The 24,254-nt window shown below is 43.9% G+C and overlaps 1 protein-coding gene across 1 annotated transcript in view; it reads left to right on the top strand.

The window, feature by feature from the left end:
* LOC113658753 (ubiquitin-protein ligase E3C-like) overlaps positions 1-24,254 on the top strand; it is a 51,480-nt gene that overhangs the window by 24,129 nt on the left and 3,097 nt on the right. The window contains exons 19-25 of the mRNA XM_027171321.2: positions 287-351; positions 546-669; positions 1,009-1,256; positions 13,509-13,721; positions 13,962-14,150; positions 17,555-17,621; positions 17,854-17,984. Of these exons, the coding sequence (XP_027027122.2) occupies positions 287-351; positions 546-669; positions 1,009-1,256; positions 13,509-13,721; positions 13,962-14,150; positions 17,555-17,621; positions 17,854-17,984 (1,037 nt within the window). The remainder of the gene's footprint in view (positions 1-286; positions 352-545; positions 670-1,008; positions 1,257-13,508; positions 13,722-13,961; positions 14,151-17,554; positions 17,622-17,853; positions 17,985-24,254) is intronic.

Raw genomic sequence — 24,254 nt, 5'->3', positions numbered from 1 at the left:
TTTAATTAACCTAAGGCAGGTCACACCTGGTCCCCTGTTTTGTCATTTCCCTAAATGGAAATTTGCTTTGTTGATGAACGGCAAGTGCATTGACCAAGGCGTGCTATAACTCTCTCTCTGAGATTGGCCAGATGAGGACATTTTTTAATAGTTTATTCAGAGAATTTTATGTAAATAAGGTATCTTAATTAATGGAAAATATTAATAGATATGTAGATGATTAAATAAAGATGTTTTGCTTTCTTTCTCCTACACGGTTTGCTTGGATTTACACGGTATGTTTCAGAGGACAGACACCTGGCCATCTTCAATGAGCTGCTCTTTGTCGTACCCTTCGAGGAGAGAGTGAAGGTATAGAAATCTATTTCGCATGTGTTGGTGTACCAATTTATTTAATAATCAAATTTGATCTTTAGAAAATACTTTCTGCACAATGAGGTCTTCTAACTCTGCCTCTTGGTTCACTTCCTATTAGAGGAAAGATGATTGCTTATGCTAGAGATGACAACAAATCTTTACTCTCTGGTACTCTCTGTCTCTTTCAGATGTTTCAGAGGCTGATCTATGCTGATAAACACGATGTACAATGGCGCAACTCTTTCATCAACATCACCATCCGGATGAACTACATCTACGAGGACGCATATGACAAACTGTCTCCGGAGAATGGTACGATCAAACATGGCTCTAACAGACTGCTTCAGTGAGCTGTTGCTATAAAAATGATGCCATAGCTTTAGTAGAAGTGTCTTTGGGAATTCTGTATTTAAAATTCTGTCCTTGTTTGTGTTAGGATGCACCTCCTCTCAGTTATTTTATCTTACCGTTAGAGACCTTGAGAGAAAAAAAAAAACCTAATCTTTTCTAAAGTACCTTTACTCTCTTGTACTTTGGGAAAAACTTGGTCTTATTCTTATGCACTCGTAGTGATAGAACTTTGACAGGAAATTTTGCGGTGACCCCGTTGCCTTGCCTAATGAGCATAAAATCTCCTGCTCCTGGTTTCAGAGCCTAATCTAAAGAAGCGTATCCGGGTGCAGCTTCTTAACGATCATGGCCAGGAGGAAGTCAGAATTGTTGGAGGGACCATATGCTGCGGGTTTTTCAGCGAGCTGCTCAAGTCAGGTTTCAATCCCAACCAGGGCTTTTTCAGGACCACCGACGAGGGTCTGCTGTACCCGAGCCCAGCGGCTGAGATGCTCATCGGAGAGAGCTTCACGCGCCACTACTACTTCCTGGGCCGAATACTGGGCAAGGTTCGTACGTGGGAGGGGAATTGGATTGGATTAATTCAGAAAACCGTTTTATGCATTTTACATAGGAGCTCTGCATTTTAACATCAGCATATGACATTCTCCATCCTGTCCTATAGAGGGCATCAAAAAGAGAAATGTGGTATCAATATTTCTATATTTCTTATCGATATTTCCATGCCATACTCGACACCAGGAGTACCTTCTCTTTGATTGAAGAATCTTGTTGGAGGCAGTTTGAATCCAAACAGAAATGGAAAAAAAGGGGGAAGTCGTGGCCTAATGGTTAGAGAGTTTGTGGGTTCGAGTCTCGGGCCAGCCACAACTGAGGTGCCCTTGAGCAAGGCGACCCCCCCAATGCTCCCTGGGCACCGCAGCATAAATAAATGTCTGCCACTGCTCCGGGTGTGTGTGTGTGTTTGTGTGTGTGTGTGTGTGTGTGTGTGTGTGTGTGTGTGTGTGTGTGTGTGTGTGTGTGTTCACTGTTGTGTGTGTGCTTTGAATGGGTTCAACGCAGAGAACAAATTCTGAGTATGGGTCACCGTACTTAGCCATATGTCACTTTTCAATTTAATTCAAGTTTATTTGCATAGCACTTTTTACAATAGACATTATCTCAAAGCAGCTTTACAGAACATAAACATAGAGCAGAAGATAAACATAATTAATGATAAAGGAATTAACAAATAATAAAAGAAATAAGAATTAACAGAATAAAAATTCTAGATTATTATTAGATGTATATAGTTCACAATGTGTATGTATTTATTCCCCTATGAGCAAGTCTGAGGTGACTCAGGCAGCAGTGGCAAGGAAAAACTCCCTTAAATTGGTAAAGGAAGAAACCTTGAGAGGAACCGGTCTCAAGGGGGAACCCATCCTCATATGGGTGACACTGGGGGTGTGATTGTAATATACAGTCAGTTAAATGTTGTATTGGTGTAAGGATCATGGACTTCGGATCTCCTTAGTATCACAGAGTCTAACTGGAGATGTCTCAGGATTCTTAGAGTCGGCCTCGGCTCAGTGGACGTCCAAAGGCTTTGTCCCACAGAGGACGTTGGGAGCTGGTACAGTGTCTGGATGCCTCAGGATAGGTACAAAGAGAGAAGCAGTGGAAAGGGATTAACATATCTGCTGTTCATAAAAATGTGCAGGTCTGATGTACTAGTGCATGATATTATGGGATGTATTATGTGTACGCCTGACTAAAGAGATGAGTTTTTAATCTACATTTAAACTGGGAAAGTGTGTCTGAGCCCCGAACACTATCAGGAAGACTATTCCAAAGTTTGGGAGGTAAATAAGAAAACGCTCTACCACCTTTAGTAGACTTAGATATTCTGGGAACTACCAAAAGTCCTGAGTTTGTGATCTCAGAGAGCATGAAGGATTGTAACCTGTTAGAAGACAAGTTAGATACATGGGAGCTAAACCATTAAGAGCCTTGTATGTAAGTAGCAGCAGTTTGTAATCAATTCTAAACTTAACAAGTAGCCAGTGTAGAGATGATAAAATTGGGGTTATATGGTCATACTTTCTTGTCCTAGTGAGAACTCTGGCAGCTGCATTTTGTACTAACTGTAACCTATTTATTAAAGATGCAGGACAACCACCTAGTAATGCATTACAATAGTTCAGTCTAGAGGTCATGAAGGCATGAACTAGCTTCTCAGCATCAGATACAGACAGGATGTTTCTCAGCTTGGCAATATTTCTAAGGTGGAAGAAGGCTGTTTTGGTAGTATGAGTGATATGATTTTTAAAAGACAAGTTACTGTCTAATATAACACCGAGGTCTTTCACTGTCGAGCTACTAGTAACAGTACATCCCTCTAAATGGGAATTAAGTTGTGAAAGTTTCTGTGCACTGGTTTTTGGACCTATATGGCTATCGGAGTTTAACAATAGAAAGTTGCAGCTCATCCAGTCTTTTATCTCTTCAACACACTGAGTTAATTTGGACACTGTGGCTATTTCATCTGATTTTGATGAGATATATAACTGTGTGTCTTCAGCATAACAATGGAAACTAATCCCATGTCTTCTAATAATGTTCCCTAATGGAAGCATGTATATAGAGAAAAGCAGAGGTCCTAGAACTGATCCTTGAGGGACCCCATAATTAACTGGTAATAAACTGGAGGATTCACCATTTAATTCTGCAAAATGGTATCGATCAGACAGGTAGGATCTAAACCAACTTAAAGCCTGACCATGAATACCTGTGTAATTTTGTAAGCGATCTAGAAGAATGTTGTGGTCTATAGTGTCAAATGCAGCACTAAAGTCAAGTAGAACTAATAGTGACATACAGTCTTGGTCCGAAGCTAAGAACAAGTCGTTTGTTACTTTAACAAGTGCAGTTTCTGTGCTATGATGGGGCCTGAAACCTGACTGAAACTCTTCAAGGATGACTTTTGCTAGCAAATGGACAAGTTCAGACTGTGTTAGGACATTCAGATTGGGAGTGGGAGGTGTTTGGACATGGGATCACAGTCTCCTGGTATGTGATGAAGGATACTGATCTGACATTTCCTCGAATTCTGGGATTTTTTTTTAATTTTTTTTATGTCTTCTGGGATTATTTTGGATTTCTCTAGATCACATTATATCCTACCCACAGTTTCAGATGGAAAAGATCAGGTTTATCCATTTGTTACCAAAGAAGTAATTTGCCTTCCTCACCTAAACTTTTGTGTTGCTGTACCGCTTCCTCCCAACATCATGGAGACAAACGTGTATATCCATAAACTTGTGCAAGTGGCCGACACCACCAATGAGTACTGGTGCCTTTCTTTGGCACCAGAACTACAGGAGAGGCCCAAGGTGAGACAGAAGGGCGAATACCTTTGCCCAGCATCGCTTTTTTCTTCACCATCTATAATCAGTTATCTTTCGTTCTAACATGAAAGATAAAAACTTTACTTCTATATACATTTCTGTCATTGCCATCTGAACATTGTGTTCCCCTTCGAGGGAACTCGACGCTGCGTCAGGGCTGATGCTATGGGAATGCTTCCTTGCAGAAGTTGTGTCTGAATAACTGTGTGCACACACGCCATTTTAATGGCTCGGAAAGGACATGTGACGAAGTGATTATGTCCATATAAGGGCATCTTCGTCAAGCTGCTCCAGCTTTCTTTGTCTTCAGGAAGCGCTCTGTTTATGTGTGTCGTTTGTCACTGTCTGTCAAGTGCAGGGAGAGAAAAAAAATTGGGAAAGCTAGGTGAGGGACATAAAATATGTTACAGTCCAAGCATTTTATCACGGGCGATGAACCGCACTCTCTTTGTGTTATTTGTTTGGGAGAGGAGCATGTGCGGTCGGCTCTCGAGGGAGCCGGCTGTGTGCATTGTGAGAGTTTCCCCCTACGCACTCTCCGATCCCGCCTGGTTATATTTTCACAATCAGCTGCCCCTCGTGTTTCGGGTCCTTTGTCCGCTGAGGTGGCGCGGCGGCTCCGATCATGGGGTTCACAGGTCGAGTTAGCGGAGGCAGAGCAAGAAATGAGTGTTTCCCTTTCTCTTGCCCTCTCCCCTGACTTCGTTCGCTCAGTTTCGGTTTTGATTGCTCGCGCTGCGATTTCTCCCGAACCGGAACAGAGCATGCTGCTTTCCGCGTCGGGCTCTGAGGAGCTCGATGTGGGCAAGGACGGGCTTTCCCCCTTCGGCAAAGCTCACAAATGAGAAAGAACAAATCAGTTGCGTTCGAGGAGCTCCTCAAAGTGGTGACACGCGCTGTGGGTAGGTTGAATTTGGATTGGCCTGAAGAGGAAGTTAGTGTCGTCCATTCAAAGCTAGACGACCACTTTCTGACTTGAGGCCGCAGGCCACCTGCACGGAGGCAACTGCTGTTTTTTCCTGACATCTATGCTGAGGTGTCGAGGTGGAAGAATCCATTTTCGGCACGTGTTTTTCCCCCAGCCATGTCTAATTATTCAGACATTATAGGGCTTGAAAGCCATGGCTATGGGGCGATGCCTATCGTTGAAGAGATGCTCGCGGGCTATCTCTAACCTACATCGCCCGCATGGAGGAGACCTGCCCTTCCCTCCAAGCCCTGTAGGACCACTTCAGCCCTTGTGGGTAAGGCTTATATGGCGGCAGGCCAAGCAGGTGCGGCTCTGCACACCATGGCTGTTTTGCAGGCCTACTAGGCTGACCTGCAGGCTGAGTTTGACGCTGGTGAGGGATTGGGACCTCAGGCAATATCTGAACTCTGCCGAGCCACTGACCTTGCGCTTCGTGCCACGAAGCAAACGGCCCACTCCATAGGCCGTTCAATGGCTGCGCTAGTTGCCACGGAGAGGCACCTGTGGCTTAATCTAACTGACATAAAGGATGAGGATAAATCCTTTCTCCTGAACGCCCCGCTTTCGCCTCAGGGTTTGTTCGGCGACACAGTGAATACTGTCATCGACAGACACCAGGAGGTGAAACGGCAGTCGGCGGCATTCAGGGAGTTTCTCCCTCACCGCGGCGAGCAGCCTGGGCCATCATCCAGCCACTTCCTGCCCCCTTCTAGTTCACTCAGGGCAGTGAAAAAAGGTTAGCGTAGCGGCCCATGCCCCCCATCTAAGACTAGGGAGGCGTACCCGGGCCCAGACCCGCCAGGTGAGAGGGGACCTCAGGTCCGTCATTTCAGCCAGGCAGGCCACAAAGGAGTCCTGATGCCCGACGGCTGGGGTTCCTAGGAGCATCCTATTCAGGAACGCTCCCTCTACTGCCCACCCCACCACCTCCATCATTTCGGGGGGCAGTAGGGTCTATGCCTGTACTCCTTCCTTGCATGGATCTCCCTGTGTTAGCACCTGCCAGTGCGCTGTTTCAGGGCACCCAGGAGGTCAGTGCAAGGTTGACACCACTGTCGGACAGCATGGGAACTTCTGCCTGGGTTGTCTCAATGGGTCCTGGATACTGTGAGAAAAGGGTACAGGATCCAGTTTTCCTCCCATCCTCCGTGCTTCCAGGGTGTGTTGCCCACGATTGTGGGCGGGCACCAGGCGGTGTTCCTCCAAGAGGAACTCCTCTCGCTTCTGAGGAAAGGGTTCATAAAGCATGTTCCCTTCCCAGAGCGGGACTCCAGCTTTTACAGCCGATATTTTGTTGTTCCCAAGAAGGATGGAGCAAGAGACGAGTACTCTCCCCTGACTGAGCTGCAATTTCTCCCGACCCGCAAGAGAGCATGCTGCTTTCCACGTCAGGCTCTGAGGAGCTCGATGAGGGTGGGGAGGGGCTTTCCCCCTGTGAACCGCCCAGTGGCGTTCGAGGAGCTCCTTGATGTGGTGACACGTGCTCTGTCTAGGTTACATCTAGATTGGCCTGTAGAGGAAGTTAGTGTCCTCTGTTCTAAGCTAGCCGACCGCTTTCTGACTTCAGGGCACAGGCCTCCTTCAAGCAGGTGGCTGCCGTTTTTCCCAAACCTCCATGCCAAGGTGTCGAGGTCTTGGGGGAATCCATTTTCAGTGTGTCTTTTTTCTCCTGCCATGTCTGACTATTGAGCCATTATAGGGCTTGAAAGTCATGGGTATGGGGTGAAGCCTGGGATTGAAGAGACGCTTGTGGGCTAGTTCTCACTATTACATCAGCTGCATGGAGGAATCCTGCCCTTCCAACTAAGCCTTGTAGGACTACTTCAGCCTTTGTGGGTAAGGCCTACAGGGCAGCAGGCCAAGCACGTGCAGTCCTGCACACCATGGCAGTTTTGAAGGCCTACCAGGCTGACATGCTGACAGGGCTTGACGGTTGCGAGGGGTTGGGACCTCAGGTGGTAGCTGAGCTCCGCTGAACAACTGACCTTGCACTCCATGCCACAAAGCAGAAGGCCCACTCCATAGGCCATACATTGGCTGCGCTGGTTGCCATGGAGAGGCACCTGTGGCTCAATTTGACTGGAATTAAAGATAAGAATCTTTCTCCTGGATGCCCCGATTTCACCTCAGGGCTTGTTCGGTGACACAGTGAGTACTGTTGTTGACAGGCACCAGGAGGTGAAACGGCAGTCGGTGGCATTCAGGGAGTTTCTCCCTCACCGTGGGCCAACTTCCAGCCACACTCAGGGCAGTAAAAAGGGTTAGTGGGGCCCAGACCCATCAGGCGAGAGGGGAACTTAGGTCTGTCATCTCAGCCAGGTGGGCTACGACGAAGTCCTAATGCCAGAGGGCCGGGGTTCGTAAGAGCGTAATACTCAGGAAGGCTCCCCCTACTGCCCGCCCCACCGCCTCTGGCATTTTGAGAAGCAGTAGGGTCTGTGCTTGCTCTTCTTCCTTGCACGGATCTCGCTGGGTTAGCACCTGCCAGTGCACTGTTTTAGGGCACCCGGAAGGTCTGCCTGAGGTTGACACCACTATCAGACAACCAGGCAGTGTGGAAACTTCTTCCAGTGGTGTCTCAGTGGGTCCTGGGTACTGTAGAAAAAGGCTACACGAACCAGTTCTCCTCCTGTCCTCTGCGTTTTCAGGGTGTGTTGCTCACGATCGTTGGCAGGCACCAGGCGGTGTTCCTTCTCTTCTCTTGCTCCTGAGGAAAGGGATCATAGAGCATGTTCACCTCCCAGAGTGGGACTCCGGCTTTTACAGCCAATATTTAGTTTTTCCCAAGATATACAGGGGGCTGTGTCCAATTTTGGATCTTTGGGCTCTAAATTGTACTCTGAAGACTTACAGGTTCAAGATGCTCACGCTCAAGGTTATTGTGTCCCAGATCAGGTCTAAAGACTGGTTAGTGACGATCGACCTCAAAGACGCTTATTTTCACAAAGGTATTCTGCCAGAGCAAAGGAAGTTCCTCAGGTTCCCTTTTGGGGGCAAAGTGTACCAGTACTGTGTTCTTCCTTCTGGCCTAGCCCTTTCACCACGCACATTTACAAAGTGCATGGACACTACCCTGTCACCGTTGCATCTCCAGGGCATCTGTGTACTGAATTATCTGGACGACTGGCTCATTCTGGCCCAGTCAAAGGCTATGGTGGCCAGTCATCAAGATGCTGTGCTTGCCCATATGAGGTCTATAGGCCTCAGGTTGGACCCAGAAAAAGTGTGTGCTTTCTCCTTCTCAGAAAACCACTTTTCTGGGGTAGTTTGGGACTCCAACATGATGACGGCACATCTGTCTCCCTATCTGGTGGCTTCCATCAGCAATGAAAGCTATTCGGCTAGGCCGAGGCCTCTTTGTCACCAAGGCCTCATGTCGGCAGTAGCCAAAGTTATCCCTTTGGATACCCCTTTTGCTTCACATGAGGCCATTCTAGCTCTGGCTCAGGGGTGCGGGATTTCATCTTTGCAGACATCCCATCAGGGTTATAAGGGTTACGCACCATGGAATTCATACTCTTCTTTTGTGGAAAAGTCCCTGGTTTTTCCATTATCCCCATTATCCTTTCATTTGGATTTATATGGCTATTATTTTTTCATCTCTTTCTCTGTTTTTTTTTTAACTATTGTTTTCATTTCCTTGTCTGTTATGTGACCGCCGTGCCATCCACGGCACAGCACAGAAAATGACCACTAGGGGATGAGCCTGAAGCAACTTCGTTGTAGCTTTTAAGCATTAAATCCTCCAAATACACGGTTAAACTTATTTTTGTATTAAAGCTTTCAAGATTTTTTTAAGCCCACACACAAAGCATAATATTATTTATAGCCGTCATACTATTTGAATCAAAATTGGTAGTGAACTGAACTAGGCGGTGCTAGACCAGTTGTTCCCTTAACTTTAGACACTTCCCTTTCGTCACTGGGGTAATATTTTCCAAAACAAATGCTTCACAAAAATCCCCAAAGGTCCAAGGAACTGGAATCTGTAAGCCTTATAATACAAAATGCTTTGGTTGCCTCGCAAATATTCCGTTTCTGACCGAAAACTGGAAACAGCAGTTCACCTCCATCCTTTGTTTCGGCTCTCACTTCTCCCATGAAGCTTCTAAAACTACACTGTTGCATCATATTTGTAGTCTAGGGCCTAATGAATCAAACAAGCCCTCACTGTTGGTTTTATTGCGCAATTCTCGACTTTTTCACACTCTCAAAGCTCAGGGTGTCAGGTTACAGGCCTTTTTACAGAGCAGACTTCTAGGCAGAGGGGTTCTCTTTGTTTTAGGCCTTTTAAACTGAGCATGCAGTCTTTTAATTCAAAAATCATGAAAATGGGGGGAAGATCCATAAGAGGTTTTTAAAAATAAATTATTTAAACCCTTTTCCTTCTCATCCATCCCCTCCCTGCCCTTCCCATTTCCCATAAACGTTGCTTTCCTTTTTCCCTTTCCTTACCTTCCCTTCCCTTCATGCTTGTGATCATAGCATATTGCCATTTGCTCAACCGAAGTTCATTTCACTTCTGGACAACATGATGAATGTCAGAGGTTTGCTCATTAGCTCCACCTCCTTTAATACCCATCCTCTGTTGCTGGGGATCAGATTTGTGGCGATCTGTCTGTCTTTAAAGTTTTTAAAATGCACTTGCACATAGTCTGCCTAAATAAATGACCTCACACCACGAGTCACTTGGCTCCTAGGCTCCGGCCCTCTATTAGCAGCTGCTTCCACTGACCATGTTTGCATAGCTAACTCTGACTTCCATCCATTAGTTTTATATTTAAACACAACACGAGCAGAACTGGAGGGCTGTGTGAATGGCTTATTGTTGGCTTAAATGTAGTTTATATAACTTCGAGCGAAAGAAAAACTAAATTAGAGGTTTTTAGAATTGCGTATATGGAAAGTATGTGCAGCTATAGACAGGCTCTAAAAGCTGCCAGAGCTGAGCACCTGAGAAAACTCATAGAAAATAACCAGAACAATCCTAGTTTTTTATTTAGCTCAGTAGCTAGATTGATAAAAAAAAAAAAAAACAGAAATCTGAACACACTTTTCCATCAGTTCAGTAGTGAGGATTTTATGAGATTCTTCACTGATAAAATCAAAAGTATCAGTAATAAAATAGGTGATGCTCAAAATATGAGAGCAACTAGTGACCCAGTTTCATCAAAGGCTCTAGACACACAACTACAGAGCTTTACAAGTACAGGACAGGAAGAGTTAGATAAACTTATTACCACATCTAAATCAACAACTTGTTCACTAGACCCCATCCCAACTAAATTACTGAAAGAAGTGTTACATAAAGCTGGTGAGCCTGTTCTTTATATTATTAACTCCTCGCTATCTTTAGGTTATGTCCCTAAATCCTTCAAGTTGGCAGTTATTAGGCCACTCATCAAAAAATCTAATTTAGATCCAAATGAAGTATCAAATTACAGACCTACTTGAAAAGGTTGTGTCTGTTCAACTGAGCTCCTTCTTTTAAGACATGTCATTCTTTCACAGCACGTTACACCTGTTCGTCACAGAGAAAAGTTTCTCAGGGAAGGAGGTCACACTCTGACTGATGCTTTCAACATTCTTGAAGCATTCTGTTATATATTTTTTTATTGATTCATAATGTTGTAAATTAACAAATCCAACTGGCACTGATAGACCTGTGATTTGCACTCACTGACATTAAAAGCCACCTTTGCCATTAATCCTTTTTAATTCCTGTAAATCCATCCATAAAGTCATTTTTGCACAATCTTTAGCAATAAACAGTGATAAATAATAGTCACTGGAAGAACGAAGGCCTTCATGTTTGTTATTGCCGCGTATTCCTGGCCACGGCTTTATTGATGGGTATCAAGGGGTCTCATGTATTTTTCATATGTTCCTACTCTGTCGCCAAAATGAAGGTTAGCTGCTGCTAAGTGGATTATAATACACTGCTCAAAAAAATAAAGGGAACACTTAAACAACACAATGTAACTCCAAGTCAATCACACTTCTGTGAAATCAAACTGCCCACTTAGGAAGCAACACTGATTGACAATTAATTTCACATGCTGTTGTGCAAATGGAATAGACAACAAGAGGAAATTATAGGCAATTAGCAAGACACCCCCCAATAAAGGAGTGGTTTTGCAGGTGGTGACCAAGGACCACTTCTCAGTTCCTATGCTTTCTGGATGAAGTTTTGGTCACTTTTGAATGTTGGTGGGGCTTTCACTCTAGTGGTAGCATGAGACAGAGTCTACAACCCACACAAGTGGCTCAGGTAGTGCAGCTCATCCAGGATGGCACATCAATGCGAGCTGTGACTAGAAGGTTTGCTGTGTCTGTCAGCGTATTTTCCAAAGCATGGAGGTGCTACCAGGAGACAGGCCACTACATTAGGAGACGTAGGCTCGCAACAACCCAGCAGCAGGACAGCTACCCCCACCTTTGTGCAGAATGAACAAGAGGAGTTTGGAGTATGCTTAAACGGTCAGAAACAGACTCCATGAAGGTGTTATGAGGGCCCGACCCAGGTGGGGGTTGTGCTTACAGCCCAACACCGGGCAGGACGTTTGCCATTTTCCAGCGAACACCAAGATTGGCAAATTAGCAATTGGCACCCTGTGCTCTTTTCTCACAGATGAAAGCAGGTTCACACTGAGCATGTGACAGACAAGACAGAGTCTGGAGATGCTGTGGAGAACATTCTGCTGTCTGCAACATCCTCCAGCATGACCGGTTTGGCAGTGGGTCAGTAATGGTGTGGGGTGGCATTTCTTTGGAGGGCCACACAGCCCTCCATGTGCTCGTCAGAGGTAGCCTGACTGCCATTAGGTACCGAGATGAGATCCTCAGACCCCTTGTGAGACCATTGTGTGGCATTGATGCTATGGACTGGCCCGTCCGTTCCCCAGACCTGAATCCAATTGGGCACATCTAGGACATCATGTCTCACACCAACACCACGTTGCACCACAGACTGTCCAGGAGTTGGCTTATGCTTTAGTCCATATCTGGGAGGAGATCCCTCAGGAGCAGTCTTGTATAAAGTACTAGAAAGCAATACTTGAGTAAAAGTACAAGTATCATACTTGAAAAAGACTTCAGTAGAAGTGAAAGTCACCTTTTAGAATATTACTCAAGTAAAAGTCTTAAAGTATCTGATATTTACTGTACTTAAGTATCAAAAGTAATTTTCTGATATTTAACGTACTTACGTATTTGAAGTAAAAGTAAAATCTAAAATTTCAGTGATTTTCAGTAGGCATAAGAGACACTTCATCCGGTAGGAAGAATCTTTCATTCCAATGTACAGAAAGATTTCTTGCAAATATGGCCACGGGTGTATAACATTATCTTCTTGCACCCTGTTCACCACTATAGTTGGGGTGGTCGTCGACGACAGGGGCGGCCAACCCACGGCTCCCGAGTCGCATGCGGCTTTTTGCCCGGTTTCATGCAGCTCTTACGTTCATATCGAAGTTTGTATTTGTGTCTTTTTATTGTGCGTGTTCGCTTCAATACGGTATTTTCGTATTCTCCATTGCGGTTTCAGTGGATCAGCCTGTAGTGTGTTTTTCTACTTCAATTTTGAGTGACTCCAAATCCAGACCTCCATGGGTTAATAAATTTGATTTTCATTGATAATTTTTGTGTGATTTTGTTGTCAGCACATTCAACTATGTATAGAACAAAGTATTTAATAAGACTGTTTCATTCATTCAGATCTAGGATGTGTTGCTTAAGTGTTCCCTTTATTTTTTTGAGCAGTGTGTAATACATAAAAAAAATTTGATGTTTTTTTTCCCTCCCTGCCTCCAAGTATCACGGTTAACCCGTGTTTAGGAAAATGCCCTGATTTATGAGCTGCCTGTGTGTTTTCAAGTGTGCATTAAGGAAATTTGGAAAATTTATAATCCATTTCATTGATATGGCCAGGGGGGTGAGTGCAATCCATTAAACGAGCTTGGTGGAGTTTAATATTCTGAAATGTGTCAGGACTGATGTTGGGAAAGTTTTTGGGACTGCTGATCCACAAAAAAAAGGTGCACCCACACCTCACCTCTCTCTATCTTCATTGTTTCTGTTTATTTGGATTGCATATTTATCACACTGAAATACAAAATACTGTTGTTTTTTGTTTGTGTAAAACAATACTACCCCTTTTCTCCAATTATCTGTTTTCTCTCTTTTACTCTATCTCCATGTCTGAGCCCCCCCCCCCCCCTCTCTCTCTCTCTCTCTCTCTCTCTCTCTCTCTCTCAATTTCCCTCTCTCTGTTTCCGTTACACAAATACACACACTTACCTTAAAGGAAATCAGCAAATACTTTTTCACAGCACTCTGCACAGTAGATAAAGCCACAGCTAATGGGAATAAAGAAGACTGAGTCAAGTGCATGTTGATTTGTTTAGAAGGTTAATGATCTGTGTCTCTCTGTGCTTCCTCAGGCTCTGTATGAGAACATGTTAGTGGAGTTGCCGTTTGCCAGTTTCTTCCTGGCCAAGCTGCTCGGGACCAGCACTGATGTGGACATTCGTCACCTGGCCTCGCTCGATCCCGAGATGTACCGGAACCTACTGTTCCTCAAGAGCTATGAAGGAGATGTGGAGGATCTGGGGCTCAACTTCACCATTGTCAACAATGACCTAGGAGAGGCTCAGGTTATATATCTCTCTCTTTCTGTGTTTGTCTTTTGCTTTCTGTTTTTCTCTCTTATTTTGTATTTTGCGACTTTTCTTTTTTGTTGTTTTTTTTTTTTTTTTGCAGCATTATATTCATATAACAGAATAACATACTTTTTTGTCTCCAGTATACTGGTTATAGATTAACAATTTAACAAACTGCCGGAATAGAGTGACACTTCATCACACCATCAAGACTCATTCTGTCTGCTTTTCCAGGTGGTTGAGCTGAAGCCAGGTGGGAATGACATCCCGGTTACCACGGCGAACCGCATCGCCTACATCCATTTAGTGGCCGATTACCGGCTGAACAAACAGATCCGAGCTCACTGCCTGGCATTCAGACAGGGCCTGGCCGAAGTGCTCAACATTGAGTGGCTGCGCATGTTTGACCAACAGGAGATCCAGGTACTGCTCAACTGAGCACACACACACAGCTTTAATTTTTTTGACAGGACCAAAGATGACCCAAGAGAAAAAATAATGTTTGTCAAAACTGCAGAAAATTTTGTTAAATAGCAGGAATACAATTATAACTAGATTTTTAAAGTTTGCTGCGACAAACATTTTTGTTGGTTTGACGAAGCAAGAATCGCAAAGGCCGGTGCTATTTGGAGGCGAGTAGACATAAGGGTCAGTGTTACTTTTGGACGCAAGTGGACAGAATGCTAGGGTGCCAAAACATTTGGATGCAATTGGAGACAAGCATGTGACATCATCCAAATACTCTTGAGGGAGTTCCACTTATTGGGCTGAGTGTTTTGATATGTCACATGTCCATGCTGTGCTAATTTTTTGTTTTCATGTGACGTCATGTGATATGACGTCACATGACGTCCTGTGACGTCATGTGATATGACCAGAATACACATGAGGCAGGTTGTGCTGAGTGTTTTGATATGTCATGTCCATGTTGTGTTTTTTTTTTTCACGTGACATCACATGACATCACGTGAAGTGACCAGAATACACGTGAGGTAGTTCTCCTCATTGGGCTGTGTGTTTTGATATATTACATGTCCATTTTGTGTTGAGGAGATAGCTCTAGGAGGAGTAGCAATTAATAAAAAGTAAGAAGCTAAGAAGAATACTAATAAGCTTAAATAGGAAAACAGAATGTTGGCTTCTATATTAGATTGCATTAGATTAGATTAGTTTCAACTTTGTCATTACACATGTAAAAGTACAAAACAAGGAAATGCTGTATAAATGCAGTCTATAAAGCCAACATAATAATAATAATAATAATAATAATAATAATAATAATAATAATAATAATAATAATAATAATAAACTTAAATAGAAAAACAGAAAGTTGGCTTCAACAAAGCCAACATAATAATACTTAGAAGATTAAATAGGAAAACAGAATGTTGGCTTCTACAACGCCAACAAAATAATAATAACTAGAACGTACATTTCCTGAAGAAAATGTGAATAGTGCTTGCACATGGCAAGTTTCCCTCATCGTGCTGAGTGTTTTGATATGTCACATGTCCATGTTGTGCTAAATTTAGAATTTCACGTGACATCATGTGACATGACCAGAATACACGTGAGGCAGTTCCTCTCATTGTGCTGAGTGTTTTGATATGTCACATGTCCATGTTGTGCAATTTTTTTTTATTTTCACGTGAAATCACATGATGTCACCTGACTTCTTCAAATTACATGTGAGGAAGTTCCCCCTCGTTGTTCTGAGTGTTTTGATATGTCACATGTCCATGTTGTAAAAAGTTTTTTGTTTGCATATTTTGGGGGCTGGGCTGCGACACAACCGAACGGCCAGTCGGTACACCAATTTAAAACTTTGTTCAGAGTATCAACCTAAAGGAGCTGGCTGAGTTTGGTGTAGATAGTTCAAAAGCTTGCCAAGTTTATAATGGGAGTCTATAGGAATAAAGGCCACTTTGAGACCCGGTAAAGGATCGCTTAGAAAAGTCATAGCACACCTCTCCTCAATGAGCCGGTCAATTTGACACTTCATTCATGGGTCTAGGTCAAAAGCTGCGGGACAAGTTACGTGCCGAAGTTTTGTCCGGAAGAGTATGCACAATAGTAAGATTGTTGCTTTGCTTTTTTAATAATAATAATAATAATAATAAGTAGAACGGTACTTCTCATTGGGCTGAGTGTTTTGATATATGACACATCCATATTGTGCAAAATTTATGATTTCGCTTATTTTGGGAGCGGGGCTACACGTGAGTTCACGTGAATACCCGGTGGGGTGCCAATACTTTTGGACAAAAGTGACTACTTAGTGTTTTGACATTTCATGTCAAAACAGCAGTCATTATGGAATTCTACTTATTATACTGCATAGAACAGTATTTTGTGGGCAGGGCTACTTGTGACGTCACGTGAATACCCGGTGGGGTGCCAATACTTTTGGACAAAAGTGTCTACTAAGTATTTTGACATTTCATGTCAAAACTGCAGTCATTATGGAATTCTACTTATTATTATAATGCATAGAACAGTTTTTTGGGGGCGGGGCTACACATGACGTCACGTGAATACCCGGTGGGGTGCCAATACTTTTGGACAAAAGTGTATTGACTGGGGGCCAATACTTGTGGAATCAGTGGATTGATAATGTGGAGTTGATAGTTACTGTATATGTATTGAAAGTGTGCTTTACATCTACAGAGAGAACAAAAGAATTTTAAGAATTTCCCATTCAAGTCTATGGGGAAAAAAAAAACCCTTTGAGCTTCCGTACTGGGAATTCCGGAATTCTGATCGAAAGTGTAAAAAAGCATAAAATAAATAAAGCGAAAGTGTACGTACGAGACAAAATTCCTCCTACTCCTCCCTCAACCTCCTTGCGCATCTTCAGTAAAGTAAAACAGTTTATTTTTTTTTAATTCTCTTTTATTACTGTATGTTTTTATACAATATTTGGCATTTATGAATGCAGGTGCTGTACATTTTTCATATTCAAAACACATAAAAAAAACAACTGGGGTGGAATTTTGCGAGCTGGAACGGATTAATGGGATTTCAATTCATTTAAACGGGGAAAATTGTTTTGAGATATGAGCAAGGTCACCGAACGAATTAAACTCGTATCTCGAGGCATCACTGTATAACATCCACTCTAAATATATGTATTGTGATTTCCTGACATTAATATTCCCCTTATTGTCGTCAGGAAATCACAATACATCTAGTTAATTATATATATTATAATTATAATTTACTGTTTAAAATACATTAAAATTACACTTATAGACAGTGGAGATTTATTAATGATTAAGCATTTATTAAACACTTAAAAGTCAAACACTGTTATATCAAATAAAGTTAAAAATCACTATGGTATCTAAGGGCCTTTTTACACCTGGTCACTTCATGTGTTGTCTCTGATAGCTATCTGATTTTTTAAAACTGTTCCATTTACATTGGGCCACATAAATTCGTCTTCGTGAATCGGATATCAATCCGTTCTTTCTACTCCCGCCCAATATGAAAATATATTTTCCGTCATTTAATTGAAATAATTGAAATAGAACATGATTTGGTGTATGCGGTTTTCAGAATGCAATCAAAAAGAAGACGAAAAAACTTGTTACGACGTTTATGCTACAAAAAACACTTACTGTTTGCTGCATTTTCGCTGGCAGCGAAATCTGAAATGCGTCCCAGACCACCTCAATGAAGTGGTATGAACGATCGGATTTATATCCCTTAGTAACACAGTGAGCATTGATGACCCTATGGTGTTAAGCACTTTGTGTGTGTCTGTGTGCGTGTGTGTGTGTGTGTGTGTGTGTGTGCACTCTGATGGATTTAATAATATTTCACAGGACTTGATCTCTGGTGCTCATGTGCTTTTCTGTCTGGATGACCTGAAGAAATTCACCAATTACTCAGGTAACACACACTCACACACACATGTTACTTAATCTGAGATCTTAATTTCTGATGACTCAAGTCACACCACAAACATTAATAAACGCTACTGAGTGAGTGCATCTGGGGTGGGTGAATGGGTAAGTGGATGAATGAGTGGGTAAATGTGTGAGTGGGTGAGTGAATGAATGTGTGAGTGGGTAGGTAGATGAATGTGACTGACTGAATGATGAATGTGACTGGTGCTGTGCAGGAGGATACTTTCCCACTCACCCAGTCATCAAGATCTTTTGGGACGTGGTGGAGAATTTCAGCAACGAGGAGAAACGCATGCTGCTCAAGTTTGTCACCGGCTTCTCACGTCCTCCTGTGCTGGGATTTAAAGTCAGTATACACACAAAACAAGAAAAAATACTTGAATACAATATATACGTATACATGAGGAATTACATATTTTATATGTACATTCAGCGGTGTGAAAGTGTTGGCCCCCTTCGTGATTTTGTTATTTTTTTGCCACACTTTATTTCATTTGTCACACTTAGATGTTTCAGATCATCAAACAAATGTAAATATTAGTCAAAGATAACACAAGTAAACACAGCATGCAGTCTTTAAGTGAAGGTGAAAACATTTACATTTACAGCATATGGCAGATTCACTTATCCAGAGCAACACACATAAGTGCTTAAATCTCTATCATTATATACATTAATGCTGGTTCTATAGGTTACCATGTGTTTAAAACATTGCTCAAAGTTACAATGAAAAACTTTCAAAGGTGTTTTTTTTTTTTTTTTAAATAAAGGCAAAAGATAGGGAAAGAATTGCTAGTTGAAGACTTTCCTGAATAAGTATGTCTTCAACCGGCATTTGAAAATAGCCAGTGACTCAGCTGTCTGGATTCCTAGGGGAAGTTCATTCCATCACCTTGGTGCCAGGACAGAAAAGAGTCTTGTAGTATATTTGCCTCTTACCCTGAGAGATGGTGGAACCAGTCGAGCAGTGCTGGTAGATTGGAGTAGGCAGGGTGCAGTGCAAGGAGTGATGAGGGCTTTGAGGTAAGACAGAGCTGGTCCGTTTTTGGCTTTGTAGGCCAGCATCAGTGTTTTGAATCTAATGCGTGCAGCTACTGGAAGCCAGTGGAGGGATCGCAGTGGGGTGGTATGCAATAACTTTGACAGGTTGAAAACAAGCCATAGAGCTGCATTTTGGATCATTTGCAGAGGAAGAATTGCATTCATAGGTAGACCTGACATCAGTGCATTGCAGTAATCCAGTCTTGAAATGACAAGAGAATGAACAAATACCTGAGAAGCCTGAGTGGACAAAAATGGCCGAATCCTTCTAATGTTGTAGAGAAGAAAGTGACATGAGCGAGTCACATTAGCAACATGAGAGGAAAAGGACAGTTGATTGTCCATAGTTACCCCAAGGTTGTGAGCTGTGGCTGAAGGGGAGATCAGATCGTTGTGCAAGGATATAGCAAGATCATGACCTAGGGATGAATCACCTGGCATGAACAGCAGTTCAATTTTGTTAGGATTGATCTTTAACTGATGAGCACTAATCCATGATGAAATTTCTGCCAGACATGCTGAGACCCAATCAGAAGCTGTGGCATCTGAGGGTGGGAAAGAGAAGATAAGTTGTGCATCATCAGCATAGCAGTGGTAAGAGAACCCATGTGAGGAAATAACTTCACCAAGAGAGTGAGTATACAGGGAGAAAAGAAGAGGACCAAGTATTGAGCCCTGTGGGACACCAGTGGAGAGTCTGCGTGGAGCAGATGTCATTCCCCTCCATGTTACCTGATATGAGCGTCCTTCCAGGTAGAAATCGAATCATTCCCAAGCTGATCCAAAAATCCCAAGACTCCTGAGGGTGGACAAGAGAGTCTTGTGGTTGACCGTATCAAACGCTGCTGAAAGGTCAAGGAGGATAAGGATGGATGACCGTTTGGCTGATCTAGCAGCATGTAGTTTCTCAGAGACATCCAAAGGGGCTGTCTCTGTGGAATGAGCTGCTTTAAAGCCAGACTGGTTGGGATCTTGGAGGTTGTTCTGTGTGAGACAGACAGTTGATTATAGACAATGCATTCAAGAATTTTTGAAAGAAATGAGAGAAGTGTTACCGGTCTGTAGTTACTGATGTCTGATGGATCCAGAGCAGGTTTTTTTAGGATGGGAATAACACTTGCTCTCCTGAAAGTAGTTGGTACCTGACCAGATGCTATGGATCTATTGATGATAGTGGTAAAGAAGGGCAGAAGGTCGTGTGAGATGGTCAGGAGCATAGTGGAAGGGAGTGGATCCAATGGGCAGGTGGTAGGATTGCAAGACTGGATAAGTTGTAAAATCTCTTCTGCTGCTACAGTTGAGAAATGCGAAGGTGTAGGGGACTCCATACTATTAGATGTAAGTAAGTCGTGGCAGAAGTTAATGTCCTGCAGATTTCTCATGGTACAAAGAAGCAAAGTCTTCTGCAGTCAGGGAGGATGAAGAAGGTGGGACCGGGGGGTTGATTAGAGAAGAGATGATGTTGTGGAGCTTCCGAGGGTCTTGTGACAAAGCTTCAAGTTTTTCCTTGTAGAAGAAAGTCTTGGCAGAAGTCACATCTGAGGAGAACTTGGCCAGGAGTGTTCGGTAAAAATCAAGATCTGCATCAAGTTGTGATTTCTTCCACTTTCCCTCTGATGATCTTAGCTCTCTTCAATTGTTGCACAGCATATCTGAAAGCCAAAGAGCAGAACAAGAAGTTTTCTTGGGTTTAGTGGACAGAGGGCAGAGAAAGTCCATAGTTGAGGAAAGAGATGAGAGGAAAGTATCTGTGGTCAAGTGTAGTGAGGAAAAATACTCAGGATCAGGAAGAGAAGAAAGAGTGCCAGAAGCCTCAGAATAAGGGGAGACAGAGTGAAGATTGCGGCGGGTAAGAGTGAGGGGGTGAGAGGTAGTTTTAGGTATGATAGGCAGAGTGATGGTGAAGGCTACCAGGATGATGACCGGAGACGTGTAGTGGGGTAGCAGTCATGTCTGTAGCTGGAGATGGACAGTTGAAAACCAGGTCCAGGATATTGCCTCCTTTGTGTGTTTGGATGTAGCTGTTGAGTGTCGGGGCAAATGAGTCAAGAAGTGTCAGGAGGGAAGAATATTGAAGCTTGTCAGAGAGGAGGTTTAAATCACCAAGCACTGTCAGAGGGGAGCTATCAGAAGGGGAAGCACTGGGATTACTGGGGTTACTGGGATTGTGACCTCTGCTCTGTGAACGAGAGTGTCTGAGACAATAGGAATTGAGTACAGAGATGGGTTTGAGGCACATTTCTTGAGTCATTCAAGAGTGAGATATAAGGTATGGTAGAATATATCAAACAGTACTAGACACCTGTTACAATGTGTTAGAGACGTACTTACAAACGTGGAAAACCTTCAAATTAATTGAGTAAGCCTTGCCCACAATTCACACCTTAAGGGAGACTGAAACTACTCCTGATTAATCAGCTGATAGAACAACTAAGCAAAGACTAACACTATAAGATCAACAATGGTATAGAATATAACAAAATTGAAATCACACTACTCTAGAACAAAGTGAGTTAAGCAGACAGTATACAAAAGTCAGGAACCTACTTTACCAGAAGACAATATATTTAAATGAAGAGAGTTAAAGCACAGTGAAGAGAGGGCTGGTTCACCTTCAATTTAAATGAGTAATCTCTGCCTTTATGTTCTTTTTGCTCAGCAATGGTTTTTGGTCTTCGTCATTTTTGCCCAGTCTCTTTCTTATGATGAGATGAATCATGTGGCCCCCCGAGGCAAATAAACGAACTCCGTTACCACATAGGTTAAGCTATCGACCCCACAAACTGAGGGCATCTTGCAGGACTGCTTTGCTCTGACAGACTGGGATGTGTTTAAACAGTCGGGTGGTGTTCATTTTCCAGGAGAGGTCCTCATTGATGTGGACCCCAGGTATTTAAACCCTCTCCACTTCAAGCTCTTGGATAAACAGTGGCTGGTGAGTTCCCTTCTTTTTCCGCAGGTCCACTATCATTTCCTTTCTCTTGTCTGTGTTGAGGATAAGATTGTTGTCTTCACACTATGTCACAAGACTGGCCATCTCCTTCCTGTAGGCCACTTCGTCCCCGTCTGTGATACATCTTATCACTGTGGTGTCATCAGAAAACTTCAGAATGTGTTGTTCTTGTGTGTAGCAACACAGTCATGTATGAACAGCGTGAAAAGGATAGGACTGAGAACGCAACCTTGTGGGGTGTCAATGTTTGTGATGATTGTGTCTGATGTCCTATTCCCAATCCTAAGAGACTGTGGTCTGTCAGTCAGAAAGTCTAGGAGCCAGTCACAGTGTGTGTCCTAGTACAAGGAATTTTTGGGTGAGTTTGTGTGTTGGAGGCGGAAATGTAATCAATAAAGAGGGTCCTGGTGTAAGTGTCCTTATTTTCCAGGTGAGAGAGGGAAATATAAAGGGCAGCAGCAATGGCGTCTGAGGTTGACCTGTTGGTCCAGTACGCATACTGGAGTGTTCCAATATGTCTGGCACACTGCTCTGAATATAGCTCAGCATCACTCTCTCGAAGCACTTCATGATGATTGGAATGAGTGCTACTGGCCTGTAGTCGTTCAGGCAGGATGGTGGGCTCTTCTTGGGCAGGAGGGTGATGGATGTGGTCTTAAAGCAGGTGGGGACGATGCTCTGACTCAGGGAGAGGTTGAAAATGGAAGTGAGCACTTCAGTCAGCTCCGTAGCACAAGCTCTGACGGCCCACCCAGGGAGGTTGTCTGGTCCTGCTGCTTTTTGGGGGTTGATTTTCCTCAGCGCTTTTTGTACCTCAGCTGATGAGACAGTAGGGAGCAGGGAGGGGGGTTGGTTGGGCTGAGTGTGTGTGCCTCCTCTTTGTGTCGGTACTGGAGGTTTTGAAGCGAGAATAAAAGGTGTTGAGGTCATCCGGTAGGCTGTCTGAGGAGTTGAAATTAGTGCTCGCGGTGGTCCTGTAGTTTGGGACAGCATTGGAGTAGAAGCTGTCCAGCTTCTCTCTGTACTGTCTCCTGGACGCTGTAATGGCTTTTCTTAGTCCGTACTTAGCAGCTTTGTACTCTGTCTCATTGCCTGATGTAAATGCAAGTGAACGAGCATGCAGAATGTGGTGTACCTGACTTTATCCAGGGCTTCTCGTTGGGGAACTTCCTTATTTGTATGGTGGGTACAGTGTTCTCAACACACGTACTACTACCAATTAATGAGAGTTAACAAGATGGCGGCGCGGCAGTAGCACGCAGCGGCCTCTCCGGATTCAATACGGTGCTAATTACGTTTTTAAGTTTTTATTTACGGTTTTGAGCCCGACCATTGCTTCTACATGGATGCCAGAGACAGCGGTGTTCATGTATACAAACATGTATACAAACACCAGGACCTAATAAAGTACAGAAATCGTGTAACAACCAACCTGCACGATGATGTACTGGTTAGGCTTCGTGACCTCGGCTTGCTGCGGAGACCAGGCCTCCAGTCCCCGGTGTCGCCTGATACCAGAGACCAGGGGAGGGGACGCCAAAAGCGGTTCGCGAGGAAGCGGAAGCGTGGTAAGCGAGCGGGCGTCCGTGCTAGGCTAAAAACAAACCCTAGCCGGCCGGCTCTCCCATCCATTCTACTATCCAACGTTTGCTCCCTGGACAATAAACTGGACTACATCCGACTCGAACGCTCTACACGGAGAGAGGTTAGAAACTGCTGTGTGTTTGTTTTCACGGAGACGTGGCTCAGCGACAGAGTTCCGGACGCCGCCATTCAGCTGGACGGGCTAACTTCATTTAGAGCCGACAGAAATGCAGCTCTTTGCGGTAAGACTCGCGGTGGTGGTGTGTGTGTTTATATCAACACGGAATGGTGCAGGAACTCTGTGCTTGTTTCTACTTACTGCTCGTCGTCAGTAGAGTTTGTGACTGTTAGATGCAGACCATTTTATTTACCACGGGAATTTACTACTGTTTACATTGTCGGAGTTTACATTCCTCCTAGCGCTAATGCTAAAGAGGCGCTAAGTGAGCTATACGGAGCTATTAGCGACCTACAGAATGTTCACCCCGACGGACTTTTTATCATCGCCGGAGAGTCAGTGCTCCCTAAATTCCATCAGCATGTGGACTTTGCTACGAGAGGTGAAAACACGCTGGATCTTGTTTACACAAACATTCCCGGCGCGTACCATGCGGAGCCCCGCCCCCACCTCGGCTACTCAGACCACATCACTGTTATGCTAATTCCTGCATACAGACCACTCGTCAGACGCTCAAAACCGGTTCTGAAGCAGGTGAGAACCTGGCCAGCAGGAGCCACTTCTGCTCTTCAGGACTGCTTTGAGTGCACTGACTGGAATATCTTCAGGGAGGCTGCAACCAACGGCGACTCCGTCAACGTGGAGGAGTACACGTCAGCAGTGACCAGTTACATCGGCAAGTGCATTGATGATGTGACCGTCTCCAAGACCATTACTACACGCCCCAACCAGAAGCCGTGGATGACTGCTAATGTGCGTGCTCTGCTGAGGTCTAGGGACCTAGCCTTCAGAACAGGGGACAGGGTGGCCCTAAGAACAGCAAGGGCCAAACTGTCCCGAGCCATCAGAGAGGCAAAGCG

The sequence above is a fragment of the Tachysurus fulvidraco genome, chromosome 19, assembly GCF_022655615.1.
Source record: "Tachysurus fulvidraco isolate hzauxx_2018 chromosome 19, HZAU_PFXX_2.0, whole genome shotgun sequence".
Taxonomy (NCBI): domain Eukaryota; kingdom Metazoa; phylum Chordata; class Actinopteri; order Siluriformes; family Bagridae; genus Tachysurus; species Tachysurus fulvidraco.
Note: the sequence above shows the minus strand (reverse complement) of the source record. Positions and strands in the feature narration are given on the sequence as shown.